The sequence below is a fragment of the Tympanuchus pallidicinctus genome, unplaced genomic scaffold, assembly GCF_026119805.1.
Source record: "Tympanuchus pallidicinctus isolate F22 unplaced genomic scaffold, pur_lepc_1.0 scaffold1, whole genome shotgun sequence".
NCBI lineage: Eukaryota > Metazoa > Chordata > Aves > Galliformes > Phasianidae > Tympanuchus > Tympanuchus pallidicinctus.
The window spans coordinates 79499422-79523914 of NW_026294618.1; the positions used below are offsets into that span (position 1 = coordinate 79499422).

A 24493-nucleotide genomic window follows, 5' to 3' on the forward strand; every position below is an offset into this window, starting at 1 on the left:
CGCTAATCCGCGCCCGCACGCAGCCACCCCTCCACCTGCTGAGCCGCCGGGAGCCGCGCCGAGCTGGCTGCTGCCAGAGCCCGGGGAGCGACGGGGGGGCCGCAGCAGAAGGGATCATCGCCGAGCCCGGAGGTAACGGCGGGGCGGATGGGGGACAGGAGGAGGGTGGGCGGCGGTCCTGCAGCGTTCCCCCGGTGAGCGGAGAGGGAGCCCCGCGGGGAGCCGCACTGTGCTGCGGGGCGCCCCGCCGCAAGGTCACGCTGCCCCCTCCCCGCAGCGAGCTCCGCCACGCTCCTCTGCCCCGGCCCTGAGCCGGGCTGTGCGGTTCTGTGGCCCCGCGCAGACAAGGACGCCGCAGCCGACCCGAGGGCCGTTCCGCACCGCGCGTCCTTGGCGCAGGGCAGCGCTACGACCCGGCGACCGCAGCGGGCACTGCTGGCAGCGCGGGGTCCGCCGGCAGCAGCGGGACGCAGCCCTACAGCCCTGGAACGACCACGTAAGCACGCGTGCCCCCAGGGCGGGGGTGCTGTGGTACTGAGGCGTCGGGGTGCTGCGGGATGAACGGCTGCCCGACGGGGCTTGGGCCCCAGCGTGCTTCTAGCCGCGCTGGGACAGTTCCCGTGTGTCTGCGCGCTCCTGGGGAGCACCGTGGAGCGCTCCCTGTACCGCTCGGACCTCGCTTGCCCCTTGTTCGCGCAATCACACACTGTCCCCTGACCCTTTTATTTGAAAACTGACCGCTGAGCGCCCGCCCTCAGCTCTGGCTCCGCTCCCATCGCTCCGTCCTCCCCGAGTGCTGTCCCAGCGCCCGTGCCGAGTGCGAGGTCCGGGGCAGCCGGCCGTCAGTTCGCAGTGTTCCGACCCCGTGTAGGGCGGAGCGCGAGGGCTCAGCGGGAAACTGCCGTTCGGGGAACTCGCCGGCTGCTCCGGGAGCTGTGACTTTCTGCAGGGATCCCATGGGCCCCCTGGCATCGCATCCCAAAAGCGGCGTAGCTCCCCGGCTCCGCAAATCCGGTCGCCGCATCAGCGAAAGGCAGGCGAGGTTCTGGAGATGCCGGATCCTGCAGGGACTGGAAAAGGCGAGGAGCAGGCGGTGCCCTCAGCTCCTCCTCGGAAGGAGGATTTCATGGGAAGCCGACGGTGCTGCTGCGGGGGCCGCTCTTGCCTTCTGTTCTGTCAGAAAGATCGCCTGGGTTTGGGACTTTAGTAGGAAGGGCAGGCTGTTTCCCTGGAGACCGCCTGCAAGTCCCCAGCAGCCGAGGACGGATGCGCAGAGTCAGCCCCCACCGCACCGCTCCCGGCTCCCAGCCCCGAAGCTCCGCGGACGGGCGCACCGCCGGCTGCGGCCACCAGAGGGCGGCACCGGGCCGCGCTCCTCCATGCGTTTGGGGACCCCGTGCATCGGGACCGACAGCGCCCGGTGTGCTCGTCCACGCGGTGCGTGGGATGAGTTGCGGGACACGGGTTGGGTGCGGGGCTCCCGGCTTTTAAGCAAGGGCCGGGGATGCCGTGGAGCACGGTGAGCCTGGTACTCAGCATCCCATACCCAGGGAGAAGCAGGTGCCGGTCGTTTGAGGCATCCCTCTGTGGCACACCGTGCCCTGCTCCATCCACCGCCTCACCTGCACAACAAATCCTGGTGGCGCTCCTGTGCATTTCCGTCTCCCAGCGCATCCCGTGCCCAGGGTCACGCTCTGCAGTGGAATCATGGAGGCCAGGGGATAGCTGGTAGGGAGTGTAGACTTTCCCTCCTTCCTTGGCACTCGGTTTGCTCAGCTCCTGCCCCTGGCTTTGCTCTGTTTTTGATGTCCCATTGTTGCACTCTGCCGGTTGGCCCCGGGGCCTTCTTATGGCCTGGGAATGCAGACGAGCTCGGCTGGCAGTGGGGGGAATAATGGTGGCCTGTGTGCTAGAGCTGTGGGAAAGGGCCCTTCTGGACAACTCCCCAGGAGATGTTTGGGAGCATTCAGCCACCGCTGATTTGCCCAGAGGGAAAAGCATGACAGGGTAGGCTTCCTTCTCCAAACAGGATCCAGTCAGCCGTGCCAGGCGTTTACACAGCTGAATTCCTCCTCAGCAGCCAGCAGCCATCAGGCTGGGTTCAGTCTGGGGCAGGCACTGCTAGGAGAGCTCCTGGGAGCTGCCTCTCTGCAGGTGGTTGCATGCCACAGTCCCTGTAGTGCCATCCCTAGGGTCCCTGTGGTGCCATTCCTGACATCCCCATGGCACTGTCCCTAAGAACCCCATGGTGGGTGAGCAGCATCTGGCTGTGGTGGCACTCCTGGAAAGCCACACATGGCTCTGCCCGCTGTCCCTATGCTTGGAATGGCATGGCTCCTGATTGTCACTCGGTGCAGACGGGCTTTGGACACAAAGGGGACTGCATGGCAGCAGCTCACCTTTCTCCCTAGCAGGTCATCCCTTTCCCAGCTCCCCCGTGCATTTTGCAAGCATGGCTGGGTGCCAGCCAGCTCCTTCCCCAGCGGCTTTGCTCCTTCACGGGATGCTGGCGCTGCCACCAAGGGCTGGATGTGACTCTGGGGACCACAGCAATGGGCCACCCACTCTGGGTTTGTATGGCCACGCTGCTGCCAAGGACACCTGGGGCAAGAAAAATGGTGGCTGCACGGGAAGGGCACTTTGCTGGCCCCAGGACTTTGGTTTCCCAGTGCCTTGGAGCATCTCACAGAATTTAACGTTTGTAACCAGGAGCTCACATTGTGCTGTCCCATATTTCCCAAGGTCTCAGCCCAGCTCCTAACAGGTGGAAGATACTTGCAGTGGAATAGGGAACAATGTTGGTGGTGTGGTGTGGTGACTGCTGGGCTGTCATTCAGTAACCAGCTGCCCTGTGGCTCTGTTTAATAGCTGCCATTAGGCAGTAAATGCTTGTCAGAGGGAGCAAAGGGGCAGCAGAGCTGTGGAGGGGAGCAGGGGTGCGGAAAGGGAACGGGCATGGAGGAACTACTGCGAAAAGGGCTGCATCCAGGAGGCAGCAATAAGGAAGACCTTTGGCAGAGGGTTTGTGCGCTCAGCCTGCACTGAAGGGGAGCACCAGCCCCATGTTCTCACAGTGCTGCCCTGCCTTGGGGGCACCCTGGGCCTCCCCTCAGGCTGACAGATGAGGCTGGAGCCCCACAAGCACCCAGGCCCCTTGCTGAGCCAGCAGACAATGGGATTTGTTTGTGCTTGCTGAAGTGGAAAGGCCCCCACGGCCCCAGTTCAGCAGCACTGCCTGCACATCTCACAGGTCCAGCAGCAGGAAGATGCAGTGGGACAGCGCAGCCCTCTGCCAGTGGTGATGGCATAACCAGGGTCTGCAGTGTAGGATGGGACCTTGGCACACAAGTGAGCATCACTCCCTGAAACACGGGGCAGGTGTCCCCAGGCAGTGACAGGAGAGCCCTGTCCCTAAGGGACTGGTGAAGGAAGCCTGCACTGAGTTCAGCAGTGTGAACCGGGGACCTCCAGAGCATGCGGGGCCGCTGCGGTCAGTTGCATTATAACTGATTTCCAGTAGCCTGTAGGGTTTTCCTCCATGTGACCGATTAACACGCTCCTTCTCTGTACACGGCTCTGCTCTACTGCCCTGTCACACGTGTGCAGAACCGGATACAGCCGCTAATCTGCTTCCACCCTGCTCCTGCTCTGCCTGCTAATCCTGATGCCTCCCTACTGTGTGGGTACAGCCTTACCGGTGGCTGCGAACTCATGGAGTGCTGCCAGAGGGTTTGGCCCAGAATAGGAGCCGGCTCCTCCCATCTCCGCTGAGCAGCGGACGGAGCAAAGCAGCCATGTGTGCCCCGGGGGCCCGGAGGTGCCCCTGACATGCCTGCTGCATTTGATGGCCCTGCCTCCTGCTAGCAGGCTGCAGGCAATACAGGTGGCTGGGGCTGCTCTCACTTCTGCAAAAGGCCTTTCTGTAAGAGGAGCGCCCCAACAGCTCCGTGCCCACAGCTGTTCTGCCAGGCATCATCTGGGCACCCCAGAGCCAAAGCAGTCCATCATTCAGTTCCCACTGGGAGTCTGTGGCACGACCCTGTGTTGGCCACTTGATTTGGGGTGGAAAGCGTGGATGTGGGATGGGGACAGGATGGCATGCAGCTCCCCACTCCCTGCCTACCCACAGTCTGTGTCCTCGTGCTACCTCAGTTTCTTGTCTGTGGCGAATGAAGGGGAAAGGAGATGGCATCCTGCAGGAAGAGGGGGTGGGTTAAGGAACGTATGGCTGCAGAGCGCTTGCAGAGCTCAGCGTGGGCGCCAAGTGGCAAGGCTCCTTAGGACGTGGAGTGCATACAAATAGTAACTATCTCCTCATGTTCTAAAACTCGCATTTTGCCCAAGAGGTACAAAGAATACTTCTCCAGCTCATGTGATGCATTACTACAGCCTGGAACGAACCTCACGTTTCACTCTCGCCTTCAAAAGCAGCTGTTTGTTTGCCTTCCTGCTTGGATTTGGTTGCTTCAGTAGAAGCAGGGAGTTGCTACAAGGAAAAAAAAAAAAAAAAAAAAAAAAGGCAGCTTTGTGCAATGCTTGGCAGCAGGCATATCTGAAAGGGGAGCATTTCTCCTGTTTATTCTCCTGTTGAAAACCAGTTGTGGGCACAGCATGCAAATTGGGCTCCAGGTGATGGCGTTGGTCTGCCTGTGGTACACAGCTGAGGTTTGGGAAGGAACACTCCCAAACGAGCAGCACCAGTGGAATCCCATATTCTGTAAGGAAGAGGCTCTGCTGCTTGTCTTCCCTTGGCTCCAACAGCACAATGATCTGCCAGCAGCAGCACTTTGGCAGCACAGTGCTCCATGGAGAGGGGAGTGCTGTGATCTTGGCCTTGCTCGGCACTGCTTTGTGCTCCATGTGCTGCAGTGCTGTGGTGCAGTTGTAGTGCTGGTACTGGCTGCTGGGTGAGGCACCAGCTGTGCCTGGCCTGGGCAGGAGCGCTTTTTTCAGCTGTTGGCTTCTCCTGGGAGCTGTTATTGTGTGAGCTTGGCAACACCAGAGTTGCTCAGGAGCAGCGCTCTGCACAGGCACCGCACCCAGCCAGGATGGAGCAAGGCATCACGGTCCCACAGCTGGGTGTGCGTTGGCCCACGTGGGTTTGCTCAGCACAGACCTTCATGGAAGGAAGCATCTCCCTCGGTCTGCCCCAAGGCCACATGCTGGGACACCTCCACACATGGCCGCTGCAGCTGGGTGTGCTCTCCTGGAGGCTGCAGCACCCATCCGAGGTGAGAAGCCGGGTGACAGCGCTGTGTCCTGGGACATCCCTGAGCCCAAGGCTGGCTGTCAGTGGGATCTCCCATAGCCCTGAGCCACAGCCCTGGGAATGTGGTGAGGGGCAGAGCAGGGAACTAGGCAACGTGATCCATCATGTTGAGATGGTAAGAGCTGTGCACGCTGCTGCTGGGAGCCTGGGGTGAGGCAGCTGCACCCCCACTGCTCTTCCTGCAGAGATGTAATGGAAAATTGGGCTGAGATGTGGTGGTGTTTCTCCTCCTGACAGTATCCGAGAACTTTATCACCACCAGATCCTAGAAGCCCTTGTCTGCAGGGCATTGATTGCCATAGCTTTTAGCTCAGATAGGAGTCTATAAATAACACTAACACTTTATCGATGCTCAAATGCTCACTTGTGCTGCAAGCATGACCCTTCAGCTGGAGGCACGGGGCCCGGATCAGGACAGTACAAAGGCTCCCCCAGATCCCACAGAGCCCACATGGCCCCATAGCTAGCAGTGCAGCAGATCTCAGAGCTGGAGGGGTGATGCTGGGTATCTCAAAGCAGGGCCATTGCAGCTTCTGCTTTGCTTTTTTCCTTCTCTATGCATTTTGGGGTGATGCTCACCCCCTTTTTTTTTTTTCCTTGACTGCTGGGGAGAGTGGGGAGAGAAGAGCAGGGCTGTGCCTGCAGCTCGCCCCGAGTAACACCTTCCCAAGCGGGGCTGCTGGGGAAGGCAGGCCGGGAAAGGCAGCCGCGGGCAGGGATGTGTCATTGCCTGCAAGTCGCCGCAGGAGCTTAATTGCAGATGGGAGCTTTTAAATTTAATTTGGTGTGATACGGATCTCCCGGTGCGCAGCAGCTCCTGCCCTGTTATCCAGCAGTGCTCCGGGCCGCCTGCTCGGTGTGTGTCGTTCAGAAACACAGAGCTGTAACAGATGGCCGATGTTTGCCACCGGGCAGTGGGAGAGGTGCTGCCGAGCAGGGCAGGAGAGAGGGCACCTCCTGCGGGAGACATCGGTGTCACCACTGCCTTTTTCTTAGAGGACTTTTGCTCACACAGAGGTGTTTTGCAGGTCTGGTTTGGAATGAAAGCACGGTGTTTGGCTGTGGTTCTGAGGGGAGACGCGTCGTGTTGAGAGCTTGTGGGGAATCTGCAGGAACACTCGGCAGCGTCTAATTTCCAATTTTAATTTCTAACCCGAGCTGACGGCTGCCTGCAGGGAATGTTCTGTTTGTTAATGCAGAAAGCACTGGGAGCGAGCTCCCAAGCTGCAGTCCCTGCCTGCGGCTGCGTGGTGGGGCGGGAGATGGGAGCGCTGGGAGCAGCAGTGCCCTGAAACACCGCACCTGAGACGTGTAACCTTGATACGTGTGCGTACAAAGTACCCTGCTCGGTGAGAATGTACCTTTGCACTTAAGCAAAACTATAGGCTTTGAACGACGGCGGAGAAGGTCTCCACGTCGATCGATTACTGTGGGCTGCGTGAGCCCGCTCGTCCCGGAGCCTATGCCGGACACGAGGGCACCGCGCTGCTTCGGGCACGGGGCGAAACCCCACGGGCTTCGCCGCGCACAGCAGCAGCCCCGTGCCGGGGGTGTCCCGCGGGCCTCCGGGGGCGGTGCGAAGGGGGAGGGCCGGCCCACGCGGAGGGCTGGGCGGCGCGAAAAGCGGCGCGGCGCGGCCCGGCCGTGCGGCGGCACAGAGCAGGGAGCTGCAGGTGGGTGCCGGGGGCGGGCGGCCGGGGCTGCTCTTGTCGCGCCTCCGGGCTCGGGGAAGCTCCGGCGGAGCGGGGACCGCCTGGCTCTGACGGCGGCGCCCGGCCCGGCCCCCGCTTGGCGCGGAAGGCGGCAAAACGGAGAGGAAGAGATTGCTCCGAGCGGGCGGACTGCCGAAACGGTTGGGGCGGCGGGGACTCGGCTCTCAGGGGCGAGGGGGGGAGGGGAACGGGGACGGGGCGAGCGCCCGCGAGGGATGCTCGGCGCTTTGGCCGCCGCATGGGACGCGGGGTTTTTTCCCTCTCGCGGGACCGCCGAGTTCCCTTCCGTAGTTCTCGGCGGAGCAAAGCGCGGAGCGCGCCGGCCGGCGTGCCGGGCCCCGGGCGCGGCTGGGTGCGCCGCGGAGCTCCGCCGGCGCCGTGCCCGTCCTCCCGCGCGGCTCTCCGGGGCCGCCCCGATCTGCGGGAAGGCGCGTCCGGAGCCACGTGCCGCCCGGCCCCACGTGCTGCCTTTCCCCCCCCCCCTTCCCCGCCTCCCCGCTTGGGAATTCTTCTTGTGGGGCCCCGAGCGGAATTGCCCAGGTGCCGCGCGAGGAGATGCTCGCGGCGTGCAGCGAGAGGAGCCAACAAGTGTTCCTTTGCGAATCGGGTCTGGTGTAGGAGCACAGAGAGCCCCATTTGCTCTCTGCCGTGCTGTCCTCCCCACCTCCGCCGTTACTCCCCAGTCTCGGAGACAGGCGGCCGAGCTGCGGTGCTGTGGAAAGAGGCGGAGGCTGAGCCCAAGGGCTGTGGGATCTCACACAAGCGAGCCTGTATCCTTCAGCCCTGAGTATTCCCAGGGCTGAAAGGCAGGAGGGATTCGTGCAGCTGTTGGCCACAGCTGGATGCGCTTCCTCGCTGCTGCGAAGCAGGAAGCAGCTGGGATGCCCCGCAGTTGCCTGTGGCGAACGGATACAATTGAGAGGACTTTTGTGGATGCTGCTATGGGAAATCCCACTCCCCTGCAGCAGAGCATCCCAGCCTGGCGGCAGTGTTTCCGCTCCCAGCTCCTGTGGGCTGCCGGCCTGCCTCGTGCTCCTTTGGATCTGCTCCAGTCTGCAGAGCTAACCCGGGGTGTGATGGCACAGTGTGCTTTTCTCTCTGGTTGTGCAGCTGTCTGAGAGCTGTTCGGTACAGCAGCAATGCACACATCACACCTGCATCCTCCTGAGTGCTGCTGCTGCCTTTTGCTTCCAGGTTGGCTTGCTCTCAGGTCACTGAGAAAATGCTGAAGAGCTGTGCCAGGTACCCAGAGTGAGGAGGAAGGGAGATGAGGATGAAGCTTACTGCATCCTGGCCCAGCAAATGGACCTGGTTCTTGGGGTAGAAGGACACTTCCATCCTTCAGTTGTTACTCCCTGCACTGCATGATTAAACGCTGGCATCGTTTCCCCATCGTGGCATCCCTGCTCTCATTATCTCAGGGTGAGATGTTGTTAATGAGCCTCCTCCTCTTTGAAGCTAAGCCACAGGCTTTGTTTCTGCCCTGCTGTGACCTTCCTGTGGGCCAGGAGGAAACCAGGGTGCAGAGCACAAGGCACCTGCTTGCCCGTGGCTGCTGCCCTCACTGACCTGTTCCATTCGGTTCCTGGGCTGGGACAGGGCTCACAGTGGCCATACAGTGACAGGGCACTGGCAGCAGCCACCTCCCCTGTCCAGGTGGCACGGCCCTAAGCAGGGCCTTTGGGAGGCTGGCAAGCACCCTCCTGTGTTTTTCTGAGATGAATGCTCACCTCAGTTGTTTCTCATCCAGCGTAACAGCCAAGACCTTGGGAATTGTCAGGGAAACTGCAAAACGCATTCTTTACTGTCAGCTGAGCGCTGTTTGCTTGCTTTTGTTGCTAATTTAATCTGATCCCAGAGTGCAAACTCCACTGACCTCTGCACATCTTCCTGAGCACCCCCAGCACCGAGCTCTTCCCACTGACATCTATACCAGCCTGTTGCTGTTCCTGCTGGTGCTGCTGCTGTGCAGGGTAGGGAGCAGCCACTAGGTCAGTGTTGAGCAGGCAATCTCGCTGCCCGCTGGGTCACAGCAAAGCAGCCAGCAGGAAGCCCGGCTGATTGCTGCAGTTTTGCCTTCTTCCCATCAGTGCTGCTGGGATTTGTTATAGTTCATTTCCTTTAGGATTTGCCTGATGGGAAAGCATCTCGCTGTGAAGTTTCCAGTGCTGGCATCAACAGCTGGAAATGCACTCAGCAAGCAGTCTGTGGAGCCTCGAGGAGAGGCACGTGGCAAGGAGCAAGATAACGGGGGCAGATGGGCTGAAGCAGAGGTGGTATGCACTGCTCAATTTGGCAGGGTTGCAGTACCCTGCAAACTTCTGCTACTGCACGAATGCAGTGAGGACTTTAGGGTGTGCAGCTTGGTCTGAGGGTTTTTTTGGGGAAACCATGGGGATTGTTCCAGGGGAACGGGTGGTGACCATGACTGGGAGATTAGGGTTGTGGGAGCAGAGCGCTGTGCTGTGCTGAGGGCTGAGCAGTCTCAGACGGTTGGGCCCTGCAGCTGTGCAGTGCTTGTAGATGTTGCATTGGTTGGTTCCTTGCACCATCCTGCCGAGAAGGGCTGCATTACCCACAGCTGTGGGAGGCTGTGCTCTAGCTGCAGCTCAACAGAGCTATTAGGAAGCAATCCATCCTCCCCTGCAGCTCCTCCTTCCCCTTCATACACCCTCACCAGCCTTCCCAGCAGCAGGACTCACAGCTGCCCTCATTCCCCCCTGCTCCCCACATTAACACTGAGGAGGCTCAGAGGCAGGCACTGTACTGTGAGCCAACACCAGACATAACATTCTGTCTGCAATAATGTATTTCTAAGCGCTGTTCCCGCATGAGCAATATCAGGGCTGGCCACAGGCTGGGCACGGTGCCCCTGAGGATGTTCGTGGTGCAGCCGGGCTGCAGTGTGCCGGGCAGCAGCTGCCTGCAGGGATGTGGCAGCAACCAGAGGGGCTGTGCCCTGCCCGTCCCTGTCTTGTGCCTGTGTTTATTCCTGCTGCTCGTGGGAGAGAGCCCGAGGTGCTGCTTTTCTGGGATTTGGGCAGAGGTAGGAGGGAGCTGCCCGCCACCCTGCTCTGCCCCACTGGCATAAAGGCTTTCCTGTCCCACAGCTGAGTGGGAGGTTTATTCTCTGACTTATTTCCTCCAGAACTTGTGTCTGCCTTGAGCCAGCGATGTTCTGGCTGCACACTGCCCTCGCTCTTGTGGGGATGGCTGTGCCACTGTTGTGTCCCCATCCATCATAAAATGGCAGCAAGCAGCTGAGGACGGCTCAGGCTGTGCAAAGTGCTGTGGCCCTATGAGGAGTGAGCTGATCCCTGGTAGCTGGCAGCTGCATTGCGTGGGCCGCAGCGGCTGCCAAACCTGCTTTCCTGCCTGGCATCCCATTTCCAGCAGGGCTGCAGGCATTGGGTGCCAAACGCAGCGGTCAGCCAGGGCACCCAAAATAACATATGTATTTCTGTCCTGCGGCAAGGAAGGGAGCCTCTCCCCTGCCCGTTCCACTGCCCTGCAGGCTGCCCAAGGCCAGGTGGCCTCTTGAGTCCTGCTCATGGTCTTGCTGGTAGGTGTAGCCTTACAGCCCCAGGAGGAGGAGCTGTGTGGCTCACCCTCCCCGTTCCCGAGCCCTGGGCTCCCTCTTGACCCAGCCTGTCTGGGTTTCGTGCCTGGCCTTCACCCTTATCTCCAGACTCGTCTGGCCACGGGTGTTTGCCTCACCTCTGTTGCCACATGCTTCCGCCTTGGGGCTCTCCCCTCTGCTCTGGGGGTGCCTGTGGAGCAGGTCCAAGCATGGCCCATGGGGAGGCAGCCGTATAGTGGTGCAGCTGGGGCAACTCTGCCCTGCTTAGTGGCTGTCCTGGTGGCAGTGGTCTGTGTCACTGCTGCATTAATCGCAGCAAGGAGGACCCACTCCAACCTGGGGCTGCACCTTATGCTCCCAGCTGATTTTTACATTACGGGCATCCTGCCCTTCATCCCAGGGGTCCCATTGGGTTTTCTTGATTGGGGAACGGAAACTCTGCTTCCTCTCATTGTGCCTCTTCCTGCCACAGCCCTGGGATGACCCCTTTGCCCCAATATCCCCCCAGAGCCCATGGGGTTGTTGGCTGCAGAAGAGACAGGAGGTGATGTGGGGCAATGTGCCCACTGCACCACGTCTTCTCCTTAGTGCTGTGGTTGTGTGGTGGGAGCTTTATGGGGCCCTTGCCTCCATTTGCCCTTCCCTCCCCACCCATGCAGCCCCTCTGAGGACTGCCTGGGAACCCCAGAGATGGTTCACCATAGACTCTGCTCTTTGTTGGTTTCCGCAGATGCGTTGAATGGAGCCCTGAGCAAATTCCTTTCTCCACCCTGGGGAGAAAAGGGCTTTATTCATCTCATTTTTCGACCCAACCCTGGAAAACTATGACCTCTTCCCAAGCCTTCCACAAGGCGCCGTGTTGTGGAGTGAGTGCCCTTCTCTGGGAGCTGCTGGTGCCAGCATACGTCTCACTGGTCTGCCTCAGGGAAGGCACTGCGGGTCTGTGCATTCAGAAGCCAATGCTGCAGTCAGCTGTCAGCTTTTTGCCTCTGCCTTCTCTCTGTGTCCCACCATGAGCAGGGCGGCAGAAAGCCCTCAGGGCCTTGGCCCCATCCTGGTGTGAGGGAGTGCTGCCTGGAAGGGACCTGCCAGTTCCTGGCTGCAGATGTTCTCCTGAGAGTGGCTTATCTCTGCCTCTCTGACATCGGCTCTATCTGGGAGCTCTCTGCGCAGAAGTGACGTGGTGCCTTCCATCTCCTTCCCCCCCCCCAGGCCCTCTATCTCCCCTCCCATCTTCAAAGTGCTGCCCTTGAAGCCAACGCCTGCTCAGAGCTTTGCGGGGCTTTACCAGAGTCCTGGAGCTAGCGAGATCCAGGGGCGAGGCCCAGCCTGCCTTCCTGGTAAGTATCTCACTGGCATTAAAGCTCCCACCCTGGGCTATGGGGGGATGGTCACTGACCCTGCTTTGGGGAGCTGCTCTTGCTGGGATGCCAAGCGGCGGTGCCCATCTCTGGGGGCACCTTGAGTGCCAGGAGCAATTCACTGGCTGATGAATTGAAGGCATTGGGGTGTGCTGAAGGGTCAGGTGTGTGCAATCTGTCAGGGCTGCTCTGCTCGGGCCTCCCTCCTGCTGCTTGCCTTGTGTTGCTCCCTGTGTTCAGCCAGCCCTGTGGCAGAGCTGGAAACGCACTTGGCATCCAGAGCGGGGATGTGGGGACTCTGGTCGTGGGGATCCGCTGCCAGGAAGAGGAATTTATGGGCAACAGTGACCATGCATGCAGTCACCGAGGTGCTGCTGATGGCAGGTGAGCGACCTGACGCCAGGCATGTCACAGGGGTATAATTGGCATGCTGAGGACAGAGTGTGCTCTGCCTGTCAAATTAAACACATAAATGGAGGGTGTGATAAGAGCCCTCCTTTCCGGCTTAATTTACGCACGTGCCTGGGTGGCTGTACCTGACAGAGGCCCCTGGGAACTGCTTGGGGCTCCTTGAGCCGCCCTGATAAGGGACTGCAGGCAGCTGCTGCATGTGACTCAAAACATACAGCAGGACTGGATGCCCCCCGCCTCCGTGCGGCACCCGGCAGCTGAGATAACAGCCCCGTGTGTTGGCAGCGAGGATATCCAACCTATCTCCTGCCCAGTGAGGAGGCAGTGGGGATCCTGGGCTGCAGGCTCAGGGAGAGCAGCCTTCCCTTCTCCCAGCGCGCGGAGGGGGTAGGGTGAAGCGAGCTCCAGGCTGACATGGTGTCTCGGAGCTGGGATGCTTCCCCGGGAAATGCTGAGGGGTAACAACTGTGTACCGTGCATGGCCCTCAGTGGGGCTGCAGAAGTACTTTCTGCCTTGTGATGTAAAGGGGAGGGGGAAAATGTGATGCTGGTTTCTAAGAAGGGCTGGTAAGAACTTCGGGGAAAAACGGGCTGGTAATGCTGTTTGTGCTGCCTGCCACAGCAGCCCAGTAAGCCCCTGGGTACACAGCTTTGCAGAACACGTTCAGGTCTTTCAGCCCAGGTTTTAGGGAGGGAAGGTCTTCACATGGCTCAAACACTGGTGAAAAACAGGAAGCAGGGCGTAGGAGTAAGTGGTCAGTTTCTGCGGTGGAAGGAGATCACTGTGTTCAGTCCCATGCTTTTTCAGCAGTCATGAGTGACCTGGAAAAGGGAATGAGCAATGAGCTGACAGAGTTTGCCTGATGCTATCAAATTACTCAGGTTCGTGGGGACAAATGCCAGCTACAGAGAGCACAGAGGAGCGTTACAACAGCAGGCAGCAGGAGGATGAAATTCAGTTTAGATAAATATCGAATGATACGCAAAGGGAAGTAATCGTCCCAAATCTGCAGACGAGGTTACGCCCCGAGCTGACCACTCGCAGCAAGACCTGGGGTTATTTCATATAGCTCTGTGGGCAGCCAGGGTCATAAAAACACGTCGACTCCCTGAAGAAGAGCCTCTGTCACTCCTCGTGAGTGACAAAGCACAAACAAAGCAAGAGAGCCTTGTGCCATCGCCCCAGTCCACCGCTCCTATTGTGGCCCCACCATCTCCAAAAGGATCTGGGAAAAGAGTTGGAGAAAAGCAGCAAGGAGGATCAAAGGCACAGAGCTGTTTCCCTATGACTAAGTGAGCTAGAATTTCTCTGTTTGGAAAACATGATGTAGGGTGGCTGGGATCCGCGCCTGGAGAGAGCCTGGAGAGTCATGGCTGGCATGAAAAAGGGGTCCGATGCGTGTCTAGTGTGAATCAAGAGCAGGAGCTAGCAGAGCTGCCCATAGCAATGCTGTGCCATGGGGGAGGTTTTTGCCACAGGGTGCTGAAGGGCTCCCAGATTGCAAAGGAAGTAGAAAAACTCACGAAGTGAAACCTTCTGTGGGTTATAAAACATAGAACAAGCTGAGTAGCGGAACTGCTTGGAGATGGGAGAGCAGTCAGGGTGTTGTTCTCCATGCCTGTGCTGCTCTCATACTTAATCGGTGCTGACTTTAGCCCTCTGTTGGACTCTGGTTTGCCACAAGGCATGGCCCCCACTTTGAGTTGCTCCTGGTCCAGTGAGACAGGCAGCCATGCAGATCTGCCTCTTGGGAAGGGCAGCAGGCGTGCTCACAGCCAGCGGTGGAGGTACTTGGGATGGTGACTACAAATGAAGAGACTAGACTGGCATGGCCAGAGCAAGGTAGGGGAGCCTACGTGTTACAGTAAATTGGTCGATGAGGAAACTCACTCAGACTCAAGTTGGAGTGTTAGAAAGCAGGCATTCATTATTCTCAGCTCTGGATGTACAAGGGGATCTGGCTGGAGGTGGAATCTTGAAGCTGAATCCCAGCCACCAGAGTTTCATGTTGCACATGTTTGTCAGGACTGCTCCCTGCCTGCAGGCAAACCCCGCTGGCCCCAGAATGGGCTATAAGCCTGGGGACGCATCTGGCCCTGCCCTGCCTTGGTGGCACCAGTAGGAACTGTTGATCACATTCCTGCAAAGCGAGTAGCAGCAGGAGGGTGCTGAGGTGCTTGCAGCTTGCCTGCATGTAGCCCCTTCACTGAGAATGGCGAAGGTGGCAGAAAGGGCTTGGCTTTAACAAGCTGGAGGAGACCCATTGTATCCCTACCACCGCCATGGAACTGCTCCACCACAGGAAGCCGGACATATTCTCTGCTTTCCGTCAGCCAGGCAGCAGAGCAGGAGAAGGGCAATGCGTGAGAAAGGAAATCTCCAGAGCTGGGTGACAAACTACTGCCTGCAGGCGTGGCTGTCCTGCAGTGCCAGTTTTTCTGCAGAGGTTGGGCGTTTTGCGCCACGGCTGTCCCTGCTGTGGGTTCTCGGGCATTGGCCCAACAGTAGGTGTCACCCAGCATGTGCCTGAGCCTTTGTGCTGAGTAAACGGGCAATTACAATTGGGCTCTCCATTGTTTGAATGTGGTCAAAGGGGACAGCTGCTGTTTGCTTAGCAGTTCGTGCTCTTTTCTTGCTCCTTCCGTTCACACATCACTTCCACGCTTGCAATGAACTGCTCCGTGCCTGGGAGTAAGCGGATGTCCACACGCAGAGGCCTTGAACTGCTCCTCCTTTCCCATGCCCTCGTGGCAGGGCAGATGGCTGAGGTCCTTGGAGGTGCTGGGGGCTGAGGATGCACGGAGCACCATCCCTGGTCTGTTGTCACAGGGTTGCTCTGGATTTGTGATTGTAGAGCTGCTCTCACCTGGTTGGAGCACTGTTGCCACCTGTTGCTTGTGTTGGTTTGTTTGATCTTTTCTGTTTACTATAGTGTTGTTTGTAAGAGCTGGCAGCTGGACGTGTTTCCAGCCGTAATGAGCACTGACCCGCATGCCCCTTGGCACAGATTGTCTCTTAGTGGAAAAAAATTAGAAGGCATTTAGCAAAGTGAGACAGAAAACAAACAAAGCTGGTAGGAGGCTGCGGCAGGGCATTGCTGCCAAGGAGGCTGGGCTGTTGATGAAGCACGGAAGCAGGTGGCGGTGGAAAAGACAGCACCAGGGAAGCACTCCTCAAACCCCAGTCCTGTCCTGCTGGCTCCTGCCTGCTGCTCCAGCGCTGTCATGCCCTGCATGCTGCTGGCTGCCCGCCGCCTGTGGTACCTGACACCTCTCCCTCCGCCTCCTCTGCAGATGCTGTCAGGGGCACGTGGCTCTGGCCCCTGTGACCTGAGCACTCTTGAGAATGGTGGGGCTGGGGAAGAAGGGGGAAAGGCACTGCCTTCAAATTCACTGGGCATAGGGTGGGATCAGTGATTAGGGCTTGCCCTGGCACCGGCCTTCGCGCTTGTGTCTGCGGCAGAGCTCCCTTCTCTGCTCCTCAGGACAGCACTGTCACCCCAGGGAAGATGGGGGGTGGTCTGGGAGTAGAGCTGAGGCCTTGTGTGGGTGAAGGGCGGCCTGCTGAGGGCTGCAGGGTGCGCTGGAGCTTTCCACCTGTTTCTCAGGGACAACAAGTGGCCCCGGCAGTATTTCTTCCTATGGGGATGACAGTCACGCTCGCAGGCCCCCTGCTAATCCAGTGCCAGGGAGCAGGCTGCCTCCTGCCTGCAGGGATGCTGGCAGGCTGCCAGGAGGGGATTTTCAGGAGGGGATTTTACTGCGTTTTCTCTGGAAGCATTGGTGGCTCACAAGGGCAAACGGGAGCTGTCTCAGTCTATGTGGGAAGATAGGAAGCCGTGCTGCATCAGGCTGCTGGGGCTGTGGGTACGCTCTGCTGCCATGCCATGCACAACCTGCAGGACTGCACTACCCCTTGCCACCTTCCTCTGCAAGGCAGTTGATATGAAGGATGTGAGCCGTGCCTGGAAGCACACGCGCTCCTCCGTTGCCTTTAATGTGGGCTGAGCCTTGCTTGAACTACAGATCCCAGCATGCTGCTTTCTGCCGGCCCCCATGGCCGTCCTACCTGGCAGGCAGGCTGCTGCTGGCAGGCAAGGATGCTGCAGCCCTCAGCCGCGCAGGAGAGGAGGGAGGCCGAGCAGGCGGCTGAGGGAGGGCACGGTGCGGGGGGTTGAGCACGTGGAGCCCTGCTGCAATAGCTTGGAGAAGTGGATGAATGCCCCATGCTGCGCTGTCCTGAGGGGAAAACAACGAGGCAGGCCTGTGGCTTCTGCGGGGGGCTGATTCTGCTATGCCTGAGGGGTAGGGAGGGGGCCGAGGGATGGGGTCTGGATCAGGGGCCCCGGGGCTGTGTCTGTAAGGGCGGGCGCTTATGGGGAAAGCAGTGCTGAGTGGCAGCACGGGCTGGGCCCAGAGCAGGGGGTGCTGAGAGGGAGTGAGCAGTGCCCGGGGTGCCCTTGGCTTTCCTAGGAAGGGCTGCTACAGCCTCACGGAAGGAGTATGTGGAAAAGAAGGGTTTGTGTGTTTCTGACCTGAGAAACCACTGGATAAAACGTGTCCTTTGTTCCTCTGTACCTCCAAGGACGTGGGGAGGGCAGGGGGGAAGGACACAGCCCATTGCATGTATGCTTCGGTCACAGCCTGAGGATTGAGGGCAGAGTCACAGGCTTACAAATCCTTTAAGATCCTGCAGTGGAGTGGCAGGTGGCTGGAGTGGAGCAGCACGGGCATGTCATGGGGGCAGGTTTCCTTTTGGAACGACAGGCTCCTGAGCAGCAGCATAAAGCCCTGTGTCACAACCCCTCAGCTAAGGGCTCTGAGCCATAGGTCTCCCAAGCTGCTGAGCAATGCTATTGCTGTTTCCTGACGCTGTGTAGTCCCGCAGAGTCAACCAGGCCATCAGGTTAAAGCCAGTGCTGCCCCTGCTTGGCCTCATTCCCTCGTAAAGCCCTCTGTTTGCTTTCCAGAGAGCCACCACAAGACTTGCTGGGACCCGTGCTGACCCTCACCACGCACAATGACAACAAGAGATGGACCACAGGACAGGTAATGCCAGGCTGTTGGGGTGGGGGCACATTCAAGATACTGGGAAATCTGGGATAACGTGGGGCTCAGCACCTGGGGGCTTGGGCACTAAATCTCACTGCTAGCCCTATGGATGTGTGCTCTCTGGCCAGGCAGGGAGCAGCTACTCCATCTCTGGCTGTGGAACCCATTCCCTAAGATGCTCTATCAATTTTTCCAAAACAAATGGGCTGTAAACAGTCCCTAGCGTTGGGACATGGCCCCACTGCTCCTGGCTGGCGAGGCTCCCTCCCAGCTCTGGCAAGGGTCGCTGCGTGGCTGGGTGCCACATGTGGGGAGTGTCCTCTGCCTTCACAGCTTTCTGGAAACCCCCCCTCTTGGCCACGTTCACTCAAAAGAGCCCAGGCCAGAGAAAGGATAACAGATGTTTTGTGCCGTCCTTTATCAAGAATCTCCTCTGCTTATTAAGAGCACTGGACCCACAGATGATGCCAGATTGTGAATTTCATCCTCCCTTCTTTGCCTGGTGCCTTTCACAGTGGGATTGGAGACAGCCAGAAGTGACGCCTGTCCCCTGCCCTGCCTGTCGTCCTGCTCCACACTTCTCTGCCTCCTTTGCAGGTACAAGGCTGTCTGGTTGATCTTCTTCATCCTTGGCCTGGGAACGCTGCTGCCATGGAATTTCTTCATGACTGCCAGGCAGGTGAGGGCTTGCCCTGGCACTGATCACCTTGTGCCACCTCTGAGCACCAGGCAGGAGGCAGAAGTGTGGGTGATTTGCATGGGATGCGTGGCACTGAGGTAGCAGGAGGGGTCCTGGGCTGGGTGTGGGGCTGGACAGGGCTTACGGGTGACCTCTCTTGGAGGACCTCAGCTCCACCTGCTTCCTTTCCTTGCAGTATTTCATCGACCGCTTGGCAGACCCACAGAACACAAGCTGCCTCTCAAACCAGACCAGCATGGGCACTGCCTCAGAACTCTCCTACCTGCAGTCCATGTTTGACAACTTCATGACTCTCTGCTCCATGGTGCCCCTCCTCATCTTCACCTGCCTCAACTCCTTCATCCATCAGCGGTGAGCCCTGCCCTATTCTTGCTCTTGCCAGCTCCCACATCCTGTCTTGACACTGTGCCAAGCCATTCAGTCCAAAGGCAAAGCTTGGTTCTCCTGTGCTGTGGTTTGGCTGCAACTACTGCAGTAGAACTTTGCAGACCTCTAGGTGCTGTGCTGTCCTCACCCACACCACCCTCTCTTGCAGGATTCCCCAGCAGATCCGCATCTCGGGCAGCCTGGTGGCCATTGGGCTGGTGTTCTTAATCACTGCAATTATGGTGAAGGTCACCATGGAGCCTCTTCCCTTTTTTGTCTTCACCATGATCAGCATTGTCTTCATCAACTGTGAGTAAGGCATTGGGAAAGAGCCCAAGGAAAAGAGGAGGTTGGGTACCCTCCCTGGTCCTACAGGGCTGTGACACTGGCTCCCCACAGAGGTGCAGCCCATCCTTGCCTTTGGTTTCTCATCTCTGCTTATCTTTCCCTTTGCAGCCTTTGGCGCCATGCTGCAGGGCAGCCTCTTTGGCCTGGCCGGGCTCCTGCCTGCCAGCTACACAGCTCCCATCATGAGTGGGCAGGGCTTGGCAGGCATCTTTGCAGCTTTGGCAATGATAATCAGTATCAGCAGTAAGTAATCCCCACCCTGCAGATGACAATGCATTACTGTCAACAGGGGGCAGTGGGGTCATGCTGGACCCTCTTGATGTGGGAGATGGCAGCAGGGCCTCGCTCCTCTTGCCCCTCTTCATCCTCCTCCTTTTCCTCCATGTCTCCTCTCTTCCTGTGCTCCCAGTTGGTGCTCAGCAACCAGAGAGTTACATTGGTTACTTCACCACGGCTTGTGTGGCGATTCTGCTGGCTGTCGTCTCCTACATCCTTCTACCTCGCATGGTAAGACTTTATTTTTAGTGGGGAAGAGCATGAGGAAATGAGACCTTTGCACATCCCAGCACAAGAATCTTGGTCCAACAGCACCACAGCTTCTGTCAGCCTCCACCTCCTGTGTCAGGGCAGGACGCCCAGTGTCCCAAAGCAGCTCTCTGTGGTACTTCTCACCTCAGATACCTGTGGTATCCTTAGGATAATGTGGAAGTGGGCCTCTGAATGAGCAGGAGAAGCATATATGTCAGACACAAGTGGAAGGAATACTTCGTCCATCTTGCACTGTTTGCCATTATCAACACAGTCTCAGGTGCCGGTTCCCTGGCAGCCTTCTTTCTTCACACTTGACTGAGTTCTCTGTGGTTGATCTGCAGGATTTCTTCCGGTACTACTCCATGAAGGACAAGACAGAGTACCGTGTGTACAACGCAGAGCTGGAGACCAAGAGAGACCTGATTAAGAAAGGTGAGGGGCTGAGAGGAGAAGAACAAAGGAAGAAGAGCTGAGGGGAAGACTGAGACAGGACTAAGTTAGATCCCTGCTTTGTGGGGTCTGTTATGCCCTGTGTTTGTTTTTCCCTGCAGATGAGCCCAATGGGATGGAGCAGAATAACTCAAAGATCATCCCTGTCCACAATCCGGATGAAAAGCCCTCGGTCATCTCCATTTTTAAGAAGGTCTGTGAGTTGGCAGCAACCCCTGTGCTTCTCCTTGTGTCAGGGTATGAACACAGGTGCAGGAAGGCGTGGGGAGAGAAGACCACCCCTGCACTGGTCTCTTGCCCTGTGTTTGGTACCAGCCTCTTTCTTTTATCTTCCTAGCTCTGGGTCATGGCAGTGTCTGTCTGCTTAGTCTTCACCGTCACCATTGGGGTCTTTCCTTCCATCACAGCTAAGGTATCCACTACCCTTGGAAAGGAAAACAAATGGGGTAAGTGAAGCCAGGTGTGTGGTGGGCTAGGAGGAAACTGGAAACAAGCTAAATGGGAGGAAAGAAAGTGGGGCTTGAAGTAGTAGGGGTGCCTGAGGGAAAGGGAAGACCATTGTGCATGAAGGTTTGGATGCAGACACCAGTCTGGCTTGGAAGAGCATTCCAGCTCTTAGTGGGAAACTAGGAGGACCCTAGGCCTGAAGGAGAGTCTCTGTGCAATCAGCTGGGTGTCCTGGGCTTGTCACTGACCTTCTTCCCCTCCTGCAGATCTCTACTTCATCTCAGTCTCCTGCTTCCTGATATTTAATGTCTTTGACTGGATGGGACGGAGTCTGACTGCCCTCTTCACATGGGTAAGCTGGCGGCAGGAAGCACTCTCCATCCCCATACCCTTTGACCATGGTTCTCACTGGGGCTGCCATCCATGGCTTGGAGGAGGAAGTAGGCACAGAGCTGACTCCTGCTCTGGCTGTAAGCCCGAAGCGGAGATTTAGAGGGTTACAGAAAGGGTTAGAGCTGAAAGCCACAGTATCATCCTGTTCTCCTCCCAGGCTTCTTTCAGCATGGTTTGGATGAAGCTGTCTCCTCTATTTCAGCCTTTGTAAACAAACCTTCACTGCAGCTATGCAAACAGCCAGGCAGGATGGCGGCAGTGAAAGAGGGTGAAAGACAGGGCAGCTTGAAATAAAACCTCTGGCCTCCGCACAGTACACAGCTGCTTTAAAGAGCATTATCCTGGCAGCAGAGCAGAACCACACCATGCAGCTCGTGGAATTATCCCCTCCCATGCCCTGGTCCCTTGCTCTCATCTTGCTGTGCCTTGGGCTGAGCGGTGGGAGTCATGATGGCAGTGAGGAAGGGGTCTGTCTGTGTCTCTTCCTGCCCCTTGCCCACCCCCCAAGCGCTGTTTCCCCTGTATTGTTCAGGTTGTTTGTTTAGAGAAGTTCTTCACAGCAGCATGCAATGCAGGGTCTGTCCGGCCCTGGCTGTGCTGGGCTGCCCTGCTGCCTAGAGCTGCTTCTCCCCTGGCTATGGCTGCTGGCTGCCCCCAGCCTTGGCTGCAGGCTGCCTTGACTGGTGTCCAGGCCACAGCCCTAGTGGTGTGATGACCCAGCAGGGGACATTTCCAAAACAGCACTGGGTGGAAAGTCTGACTGTGGTGTGGTTTGTGCCTCATTTCCCTGGTTGGGGCCCTGCTCTGCAAGAAAAACATCTTGCTGCTCTCGCTGGTTTTCCCACAGACACAACAGTTGGCATCATCTTTGCCATGTGTTCATGAAGTGTCCCATGGCTTTGCCAGCCAAGGAGGGGCTGCCACCTCCAGGGCAGCTGGGGGCTTCCTCTCACTTCAGACCACAGGGTCTTGTCATCATTTTCTCGCTGAGAGGATTCGGGAGAGAGCCAGGCACATCTTGTACCAGGGACTGCCTTCATCATAGCTGCACAACAGCATGGGGACAGTGCCTCTTGCTTTGTCCCAACTTTGCGCATCCAAAAACTCTGTTGGGATTTGGGGAGGCCATTACTCAATCCATGCCTTTCCCAGCACTGTCCAAAACAGTCCAAGCATAATCCCTTTCCCAGATTGCTGGATCTCGCCCCACTTGGCTGGGGGATGGCGTGGGAGGTTGGAGAGCTGTTTAAAGCCCAGTTTGCAGGCCATGGGGTGCCAGAGGCGATTCACCTCGGTTGGCCTTGGCCTGTGCAATGGTTTGCAGCAGGAAGAGGTTGCGTGTGTGTGCATAAGGCTGTCCTCACTCCCTGTTGTTTGCAGAAGGGGCTTAGCAGTTGATCCCAGACTCAGCTCTGTATTTTGGCTCTAGCACTGCTGCTCTCCAAGTCAGCTAAGGATGGGATTTGCAGGGCAGTGGCCAGTTATGGTGGGACTGGTGGCCTGTCCATCTCCTCTGCACGCTGACTTCCTCACCACGAGTCCTGCACCCAGTCCCAGAGCAGCAGCTGAGCAGGGGGTGCTTTCCAGTCTGATGCAGCCCAAGAGAGGTAGGGAAGGAACAAGCAGTATCAAACTTCTCCATCTTTTCACCCTGGGGAGGGAATGTTTCCCACTCACAGCTATGCTAACAAATCTGAACAGTCCCTGTTGTTTTTCCTCTCTTTTTGAGGGACAAGAGCACACTAAGTGGGCATTCTCTTCTGGGGAACGGCCAGGTACTGGGTGAATATCTGGCTTGAGGAGAGAGTGACAGACTAATGAGTACAACCAGGGCTGGGAATACAGAGGGCAGAGCACTCTCAGCCTCAAATAGCTATTACAGATGCAGGGAGAAACCTTGGAGCTGCATGCAGCAGGCTGCAGGAGCAGGACAGTGGATGCCAGAGGATGGCAGGCAGAAGCTGTGGGTCTGGGAGCCCTGCACAGAGGGGCTCAGGAGCTACCCTGATCTGCCCCTTGTATCACTTGGTGATGTTGGAATTTGTTGCAGCAGAAAAAGTCCTGCAGAAGAGGGACAGCCTCTTTATAGCCCTTGCTGGCACACCGGAGGATAGGGAGCGCCCACTTCTCAGCTACACTCTGTGTCTCTCTCCTAGCCCGGGAAGGACAGCTGCCTCTTGCCGGTGATGGTGGTCTTACGTGTCATCTTCATCCCCCTTTTCATGCTGTGCAATGTGCAACCCCGAAACCACCTGCCCGTCATATTCTCTCACGATGCCTGGTACATCATCTTCATGATCTTCTTCTCCATCTCCAATGGCTACCTGGCCAGCCTTTGCATGTGCTTCGGGCCCAAGTGAGTAAGCTCTGGGGATGGGGGAAAATTTGGTTTCACCCATGGGTGGCAGCCCAAGTCCAGCCCTGGCATCTGGGTGGGCATCTGAGTAGGCTGCAACACTTCAGCACAGGGGTCAGGGAGGGGTGGCCTTCATGCTAGAGCTTGAGACAGCCTGCCTGAAGCATTTTGTCTTTTTTATGAGCCCGTGATGTGGAGGTGGTTTCTTGGAGTGAGGTGGGGTTTCTCCTTGCCATTCTGCAGCAGAAGAACTGAGAGATGGGAGGAGACCCCAGCAGAGGCAGAATAACACTGCTTCTGCCTCTGCTGGGGTCTCCTCCCATCTCTCAGTTGAGCTCCAACAAGGGCGTGGGGCATGCGTCGTGAGGATGAGTCTGACACCTGTTTCTTTCCTAGGAAAGTACTTGCCCATGAAGCAGAGACAGCTGGAGCAGTCATGGCCTTTTTCCTGACGCTGGGCTTGGCCCTAGGAGCCGCTGTCTCTTTCCTGTTCCAAATTCTCATCTAGCAGAGGCACCCAGAGGGTGCAGGCATACCAAAATGGCTCCGCATCCTCCTCCGAGGCCCTGGACACCTCTGTGCTGTGGGGTGATAACACCTCACTCCTGCCCCTGCCAAATCGCGCTGCCACAGCAGATGTTCCATCCAGGGACGGTTCCACTCTTCCAGGGTTGGTGTGGCTCCTGCCATGCCTGGCTGTGTGATGCCTTCAGGCCTATGTGCCTTTGCCTTCCCCGTGTTGTGTGTAAAATGCCCAGGACCTCACTGAGGTCCATCTGCCTCCTGTGACACAGAAGTTCCCCAGCTCAAGGCCGAAAGCCATTGCAAGCCTCCTCCTCTCCGGCAGGCAGAGCTGAAGGCTGGTTTCCAGTGTTACTCCCCCTCCTGCTCTTATTGCAGGCATCCTCTCCCTCTCCTCTCCCTCCCCTCATCCTACACTGCAGCTTTTCTCCCACTGGAGACACTTGCAGATGGGGAAAACCCCAGCCGGCCTTGCCAGCCCCACACTGCCAGACCCTGGGCCGCTGGGTTTGAAGGGCGAGAGATATCCGTGTCCCGTCCACGCCAAGAGCCAGCACCGCGGCTCAGCAGATGAAGAGCTTCTCCCTGCCCCCCCGCGTTCAGCCCCCACATAACCGGTTGCTCATTCTGCCTTTGTTCGCTCCCCTCCCTCCGCAGGAGGAAGGCGGCGGTTCCCGGCTGCGGCAGTCGCGGCCTGCCCCCGGCTGCCCCCCGCGCTCTGTAAATGTATCTGTAAATGTACAGTTGCCTTTTTCTATAAAAAGACTGAAACGTGTGTCTGTGTCCGTCACTGTGGGAAAAGGGCACCGCGCAGTAACCGCAGTGCCGCCTGGTGCCGCGGAGGAGAACTGCACGGCCTCGCGGCGGTCCGCTCCCACACACCGGCCGGCGCCCCGGACCCGCAGAAGCCCGACCTCCACCGGGGGTCGCGTGGAACTCTCTGGAACACCAAGCGCCCTCCTACTCTGCCGACACTGTGCTCCTCCGCGGGCCGC

At 58.1% G+C, this 24493-nt stretch overlaps 1 protein-coding gene across 6 annotated transcripts; it reads left to right on the forward strand.

The window, feature by feature from the left end:
* The first annotated feature begins 8 nt into the window (after positions 1-8).
* Positions 9-24273, forward strand: SLC29A1 (solute carrier family 29 member 1 (Augustine blood group)). Of its 6 annotated transcripts, XM_052693989.1 has the most exons (15): positions 6902-6942; positions 8176-8403; positions 11774-11901; positions 17304-17382; positions 17983-18064; positions 18261-18436; positions 18621-18760; positions 18908-19042; positions 19209-19306; positions 19672-19762; positions 19882-19973; positions 20118-20226; positions 20494-20579; positions 22777-22976; positions 23373-24273. In XM_052693989.1, exons 4-15 carry the CDS (start codon positions 17354-17356, stop codon positions 23482-23484), a joined length of 1350 nt encoding a protein of 449 aa, XP_052549949.1. In that variant the 5' UTR covers positions 6902-6942; positions 8176-8403; positions 11774-11901; positions 17304-17353; the 3' UTR covers positions 23485-24273. The 6 variants fall into 6 exon arrangements, with proteins under 6 accessions (XP_052550290.1, XP_052550119.1, XP_052549949.1 ...); XM_052694243.1 differs by lacking the exon at positions 11774-11901; XM_052694068.1 differs by lacking the exon at positions 8176-8403 and having other exon boundaries at positions 6905-6942.
* The last annotated feature ends 220 nt before the right edge of the window (positions 24274-24493 follow it).

Bases quoted from the DNA above. Each gene is read 5' to 3' on its own strand.
- SLC29A1 (XM_052694330.1), top strand. From the start codon at position 17,354: ATGACAACAAGAGATGGACCACAGGACAG. The intron at 18,065-18,260 runs GTGAGGGCTTGC...CTTTCCTTGCAG, and splicing joins TCTTCATGACTGCCAGGCAG to TATTTCATCGACCGCTTGGC. The intron at 22,977-23,372 runs GTGAGTAAGCTC...TTTCTTTCCTAG, and splicing joins TGCATGTGCTTCGGGCCCAA to GAAAGTACTTGCCCATGAAG.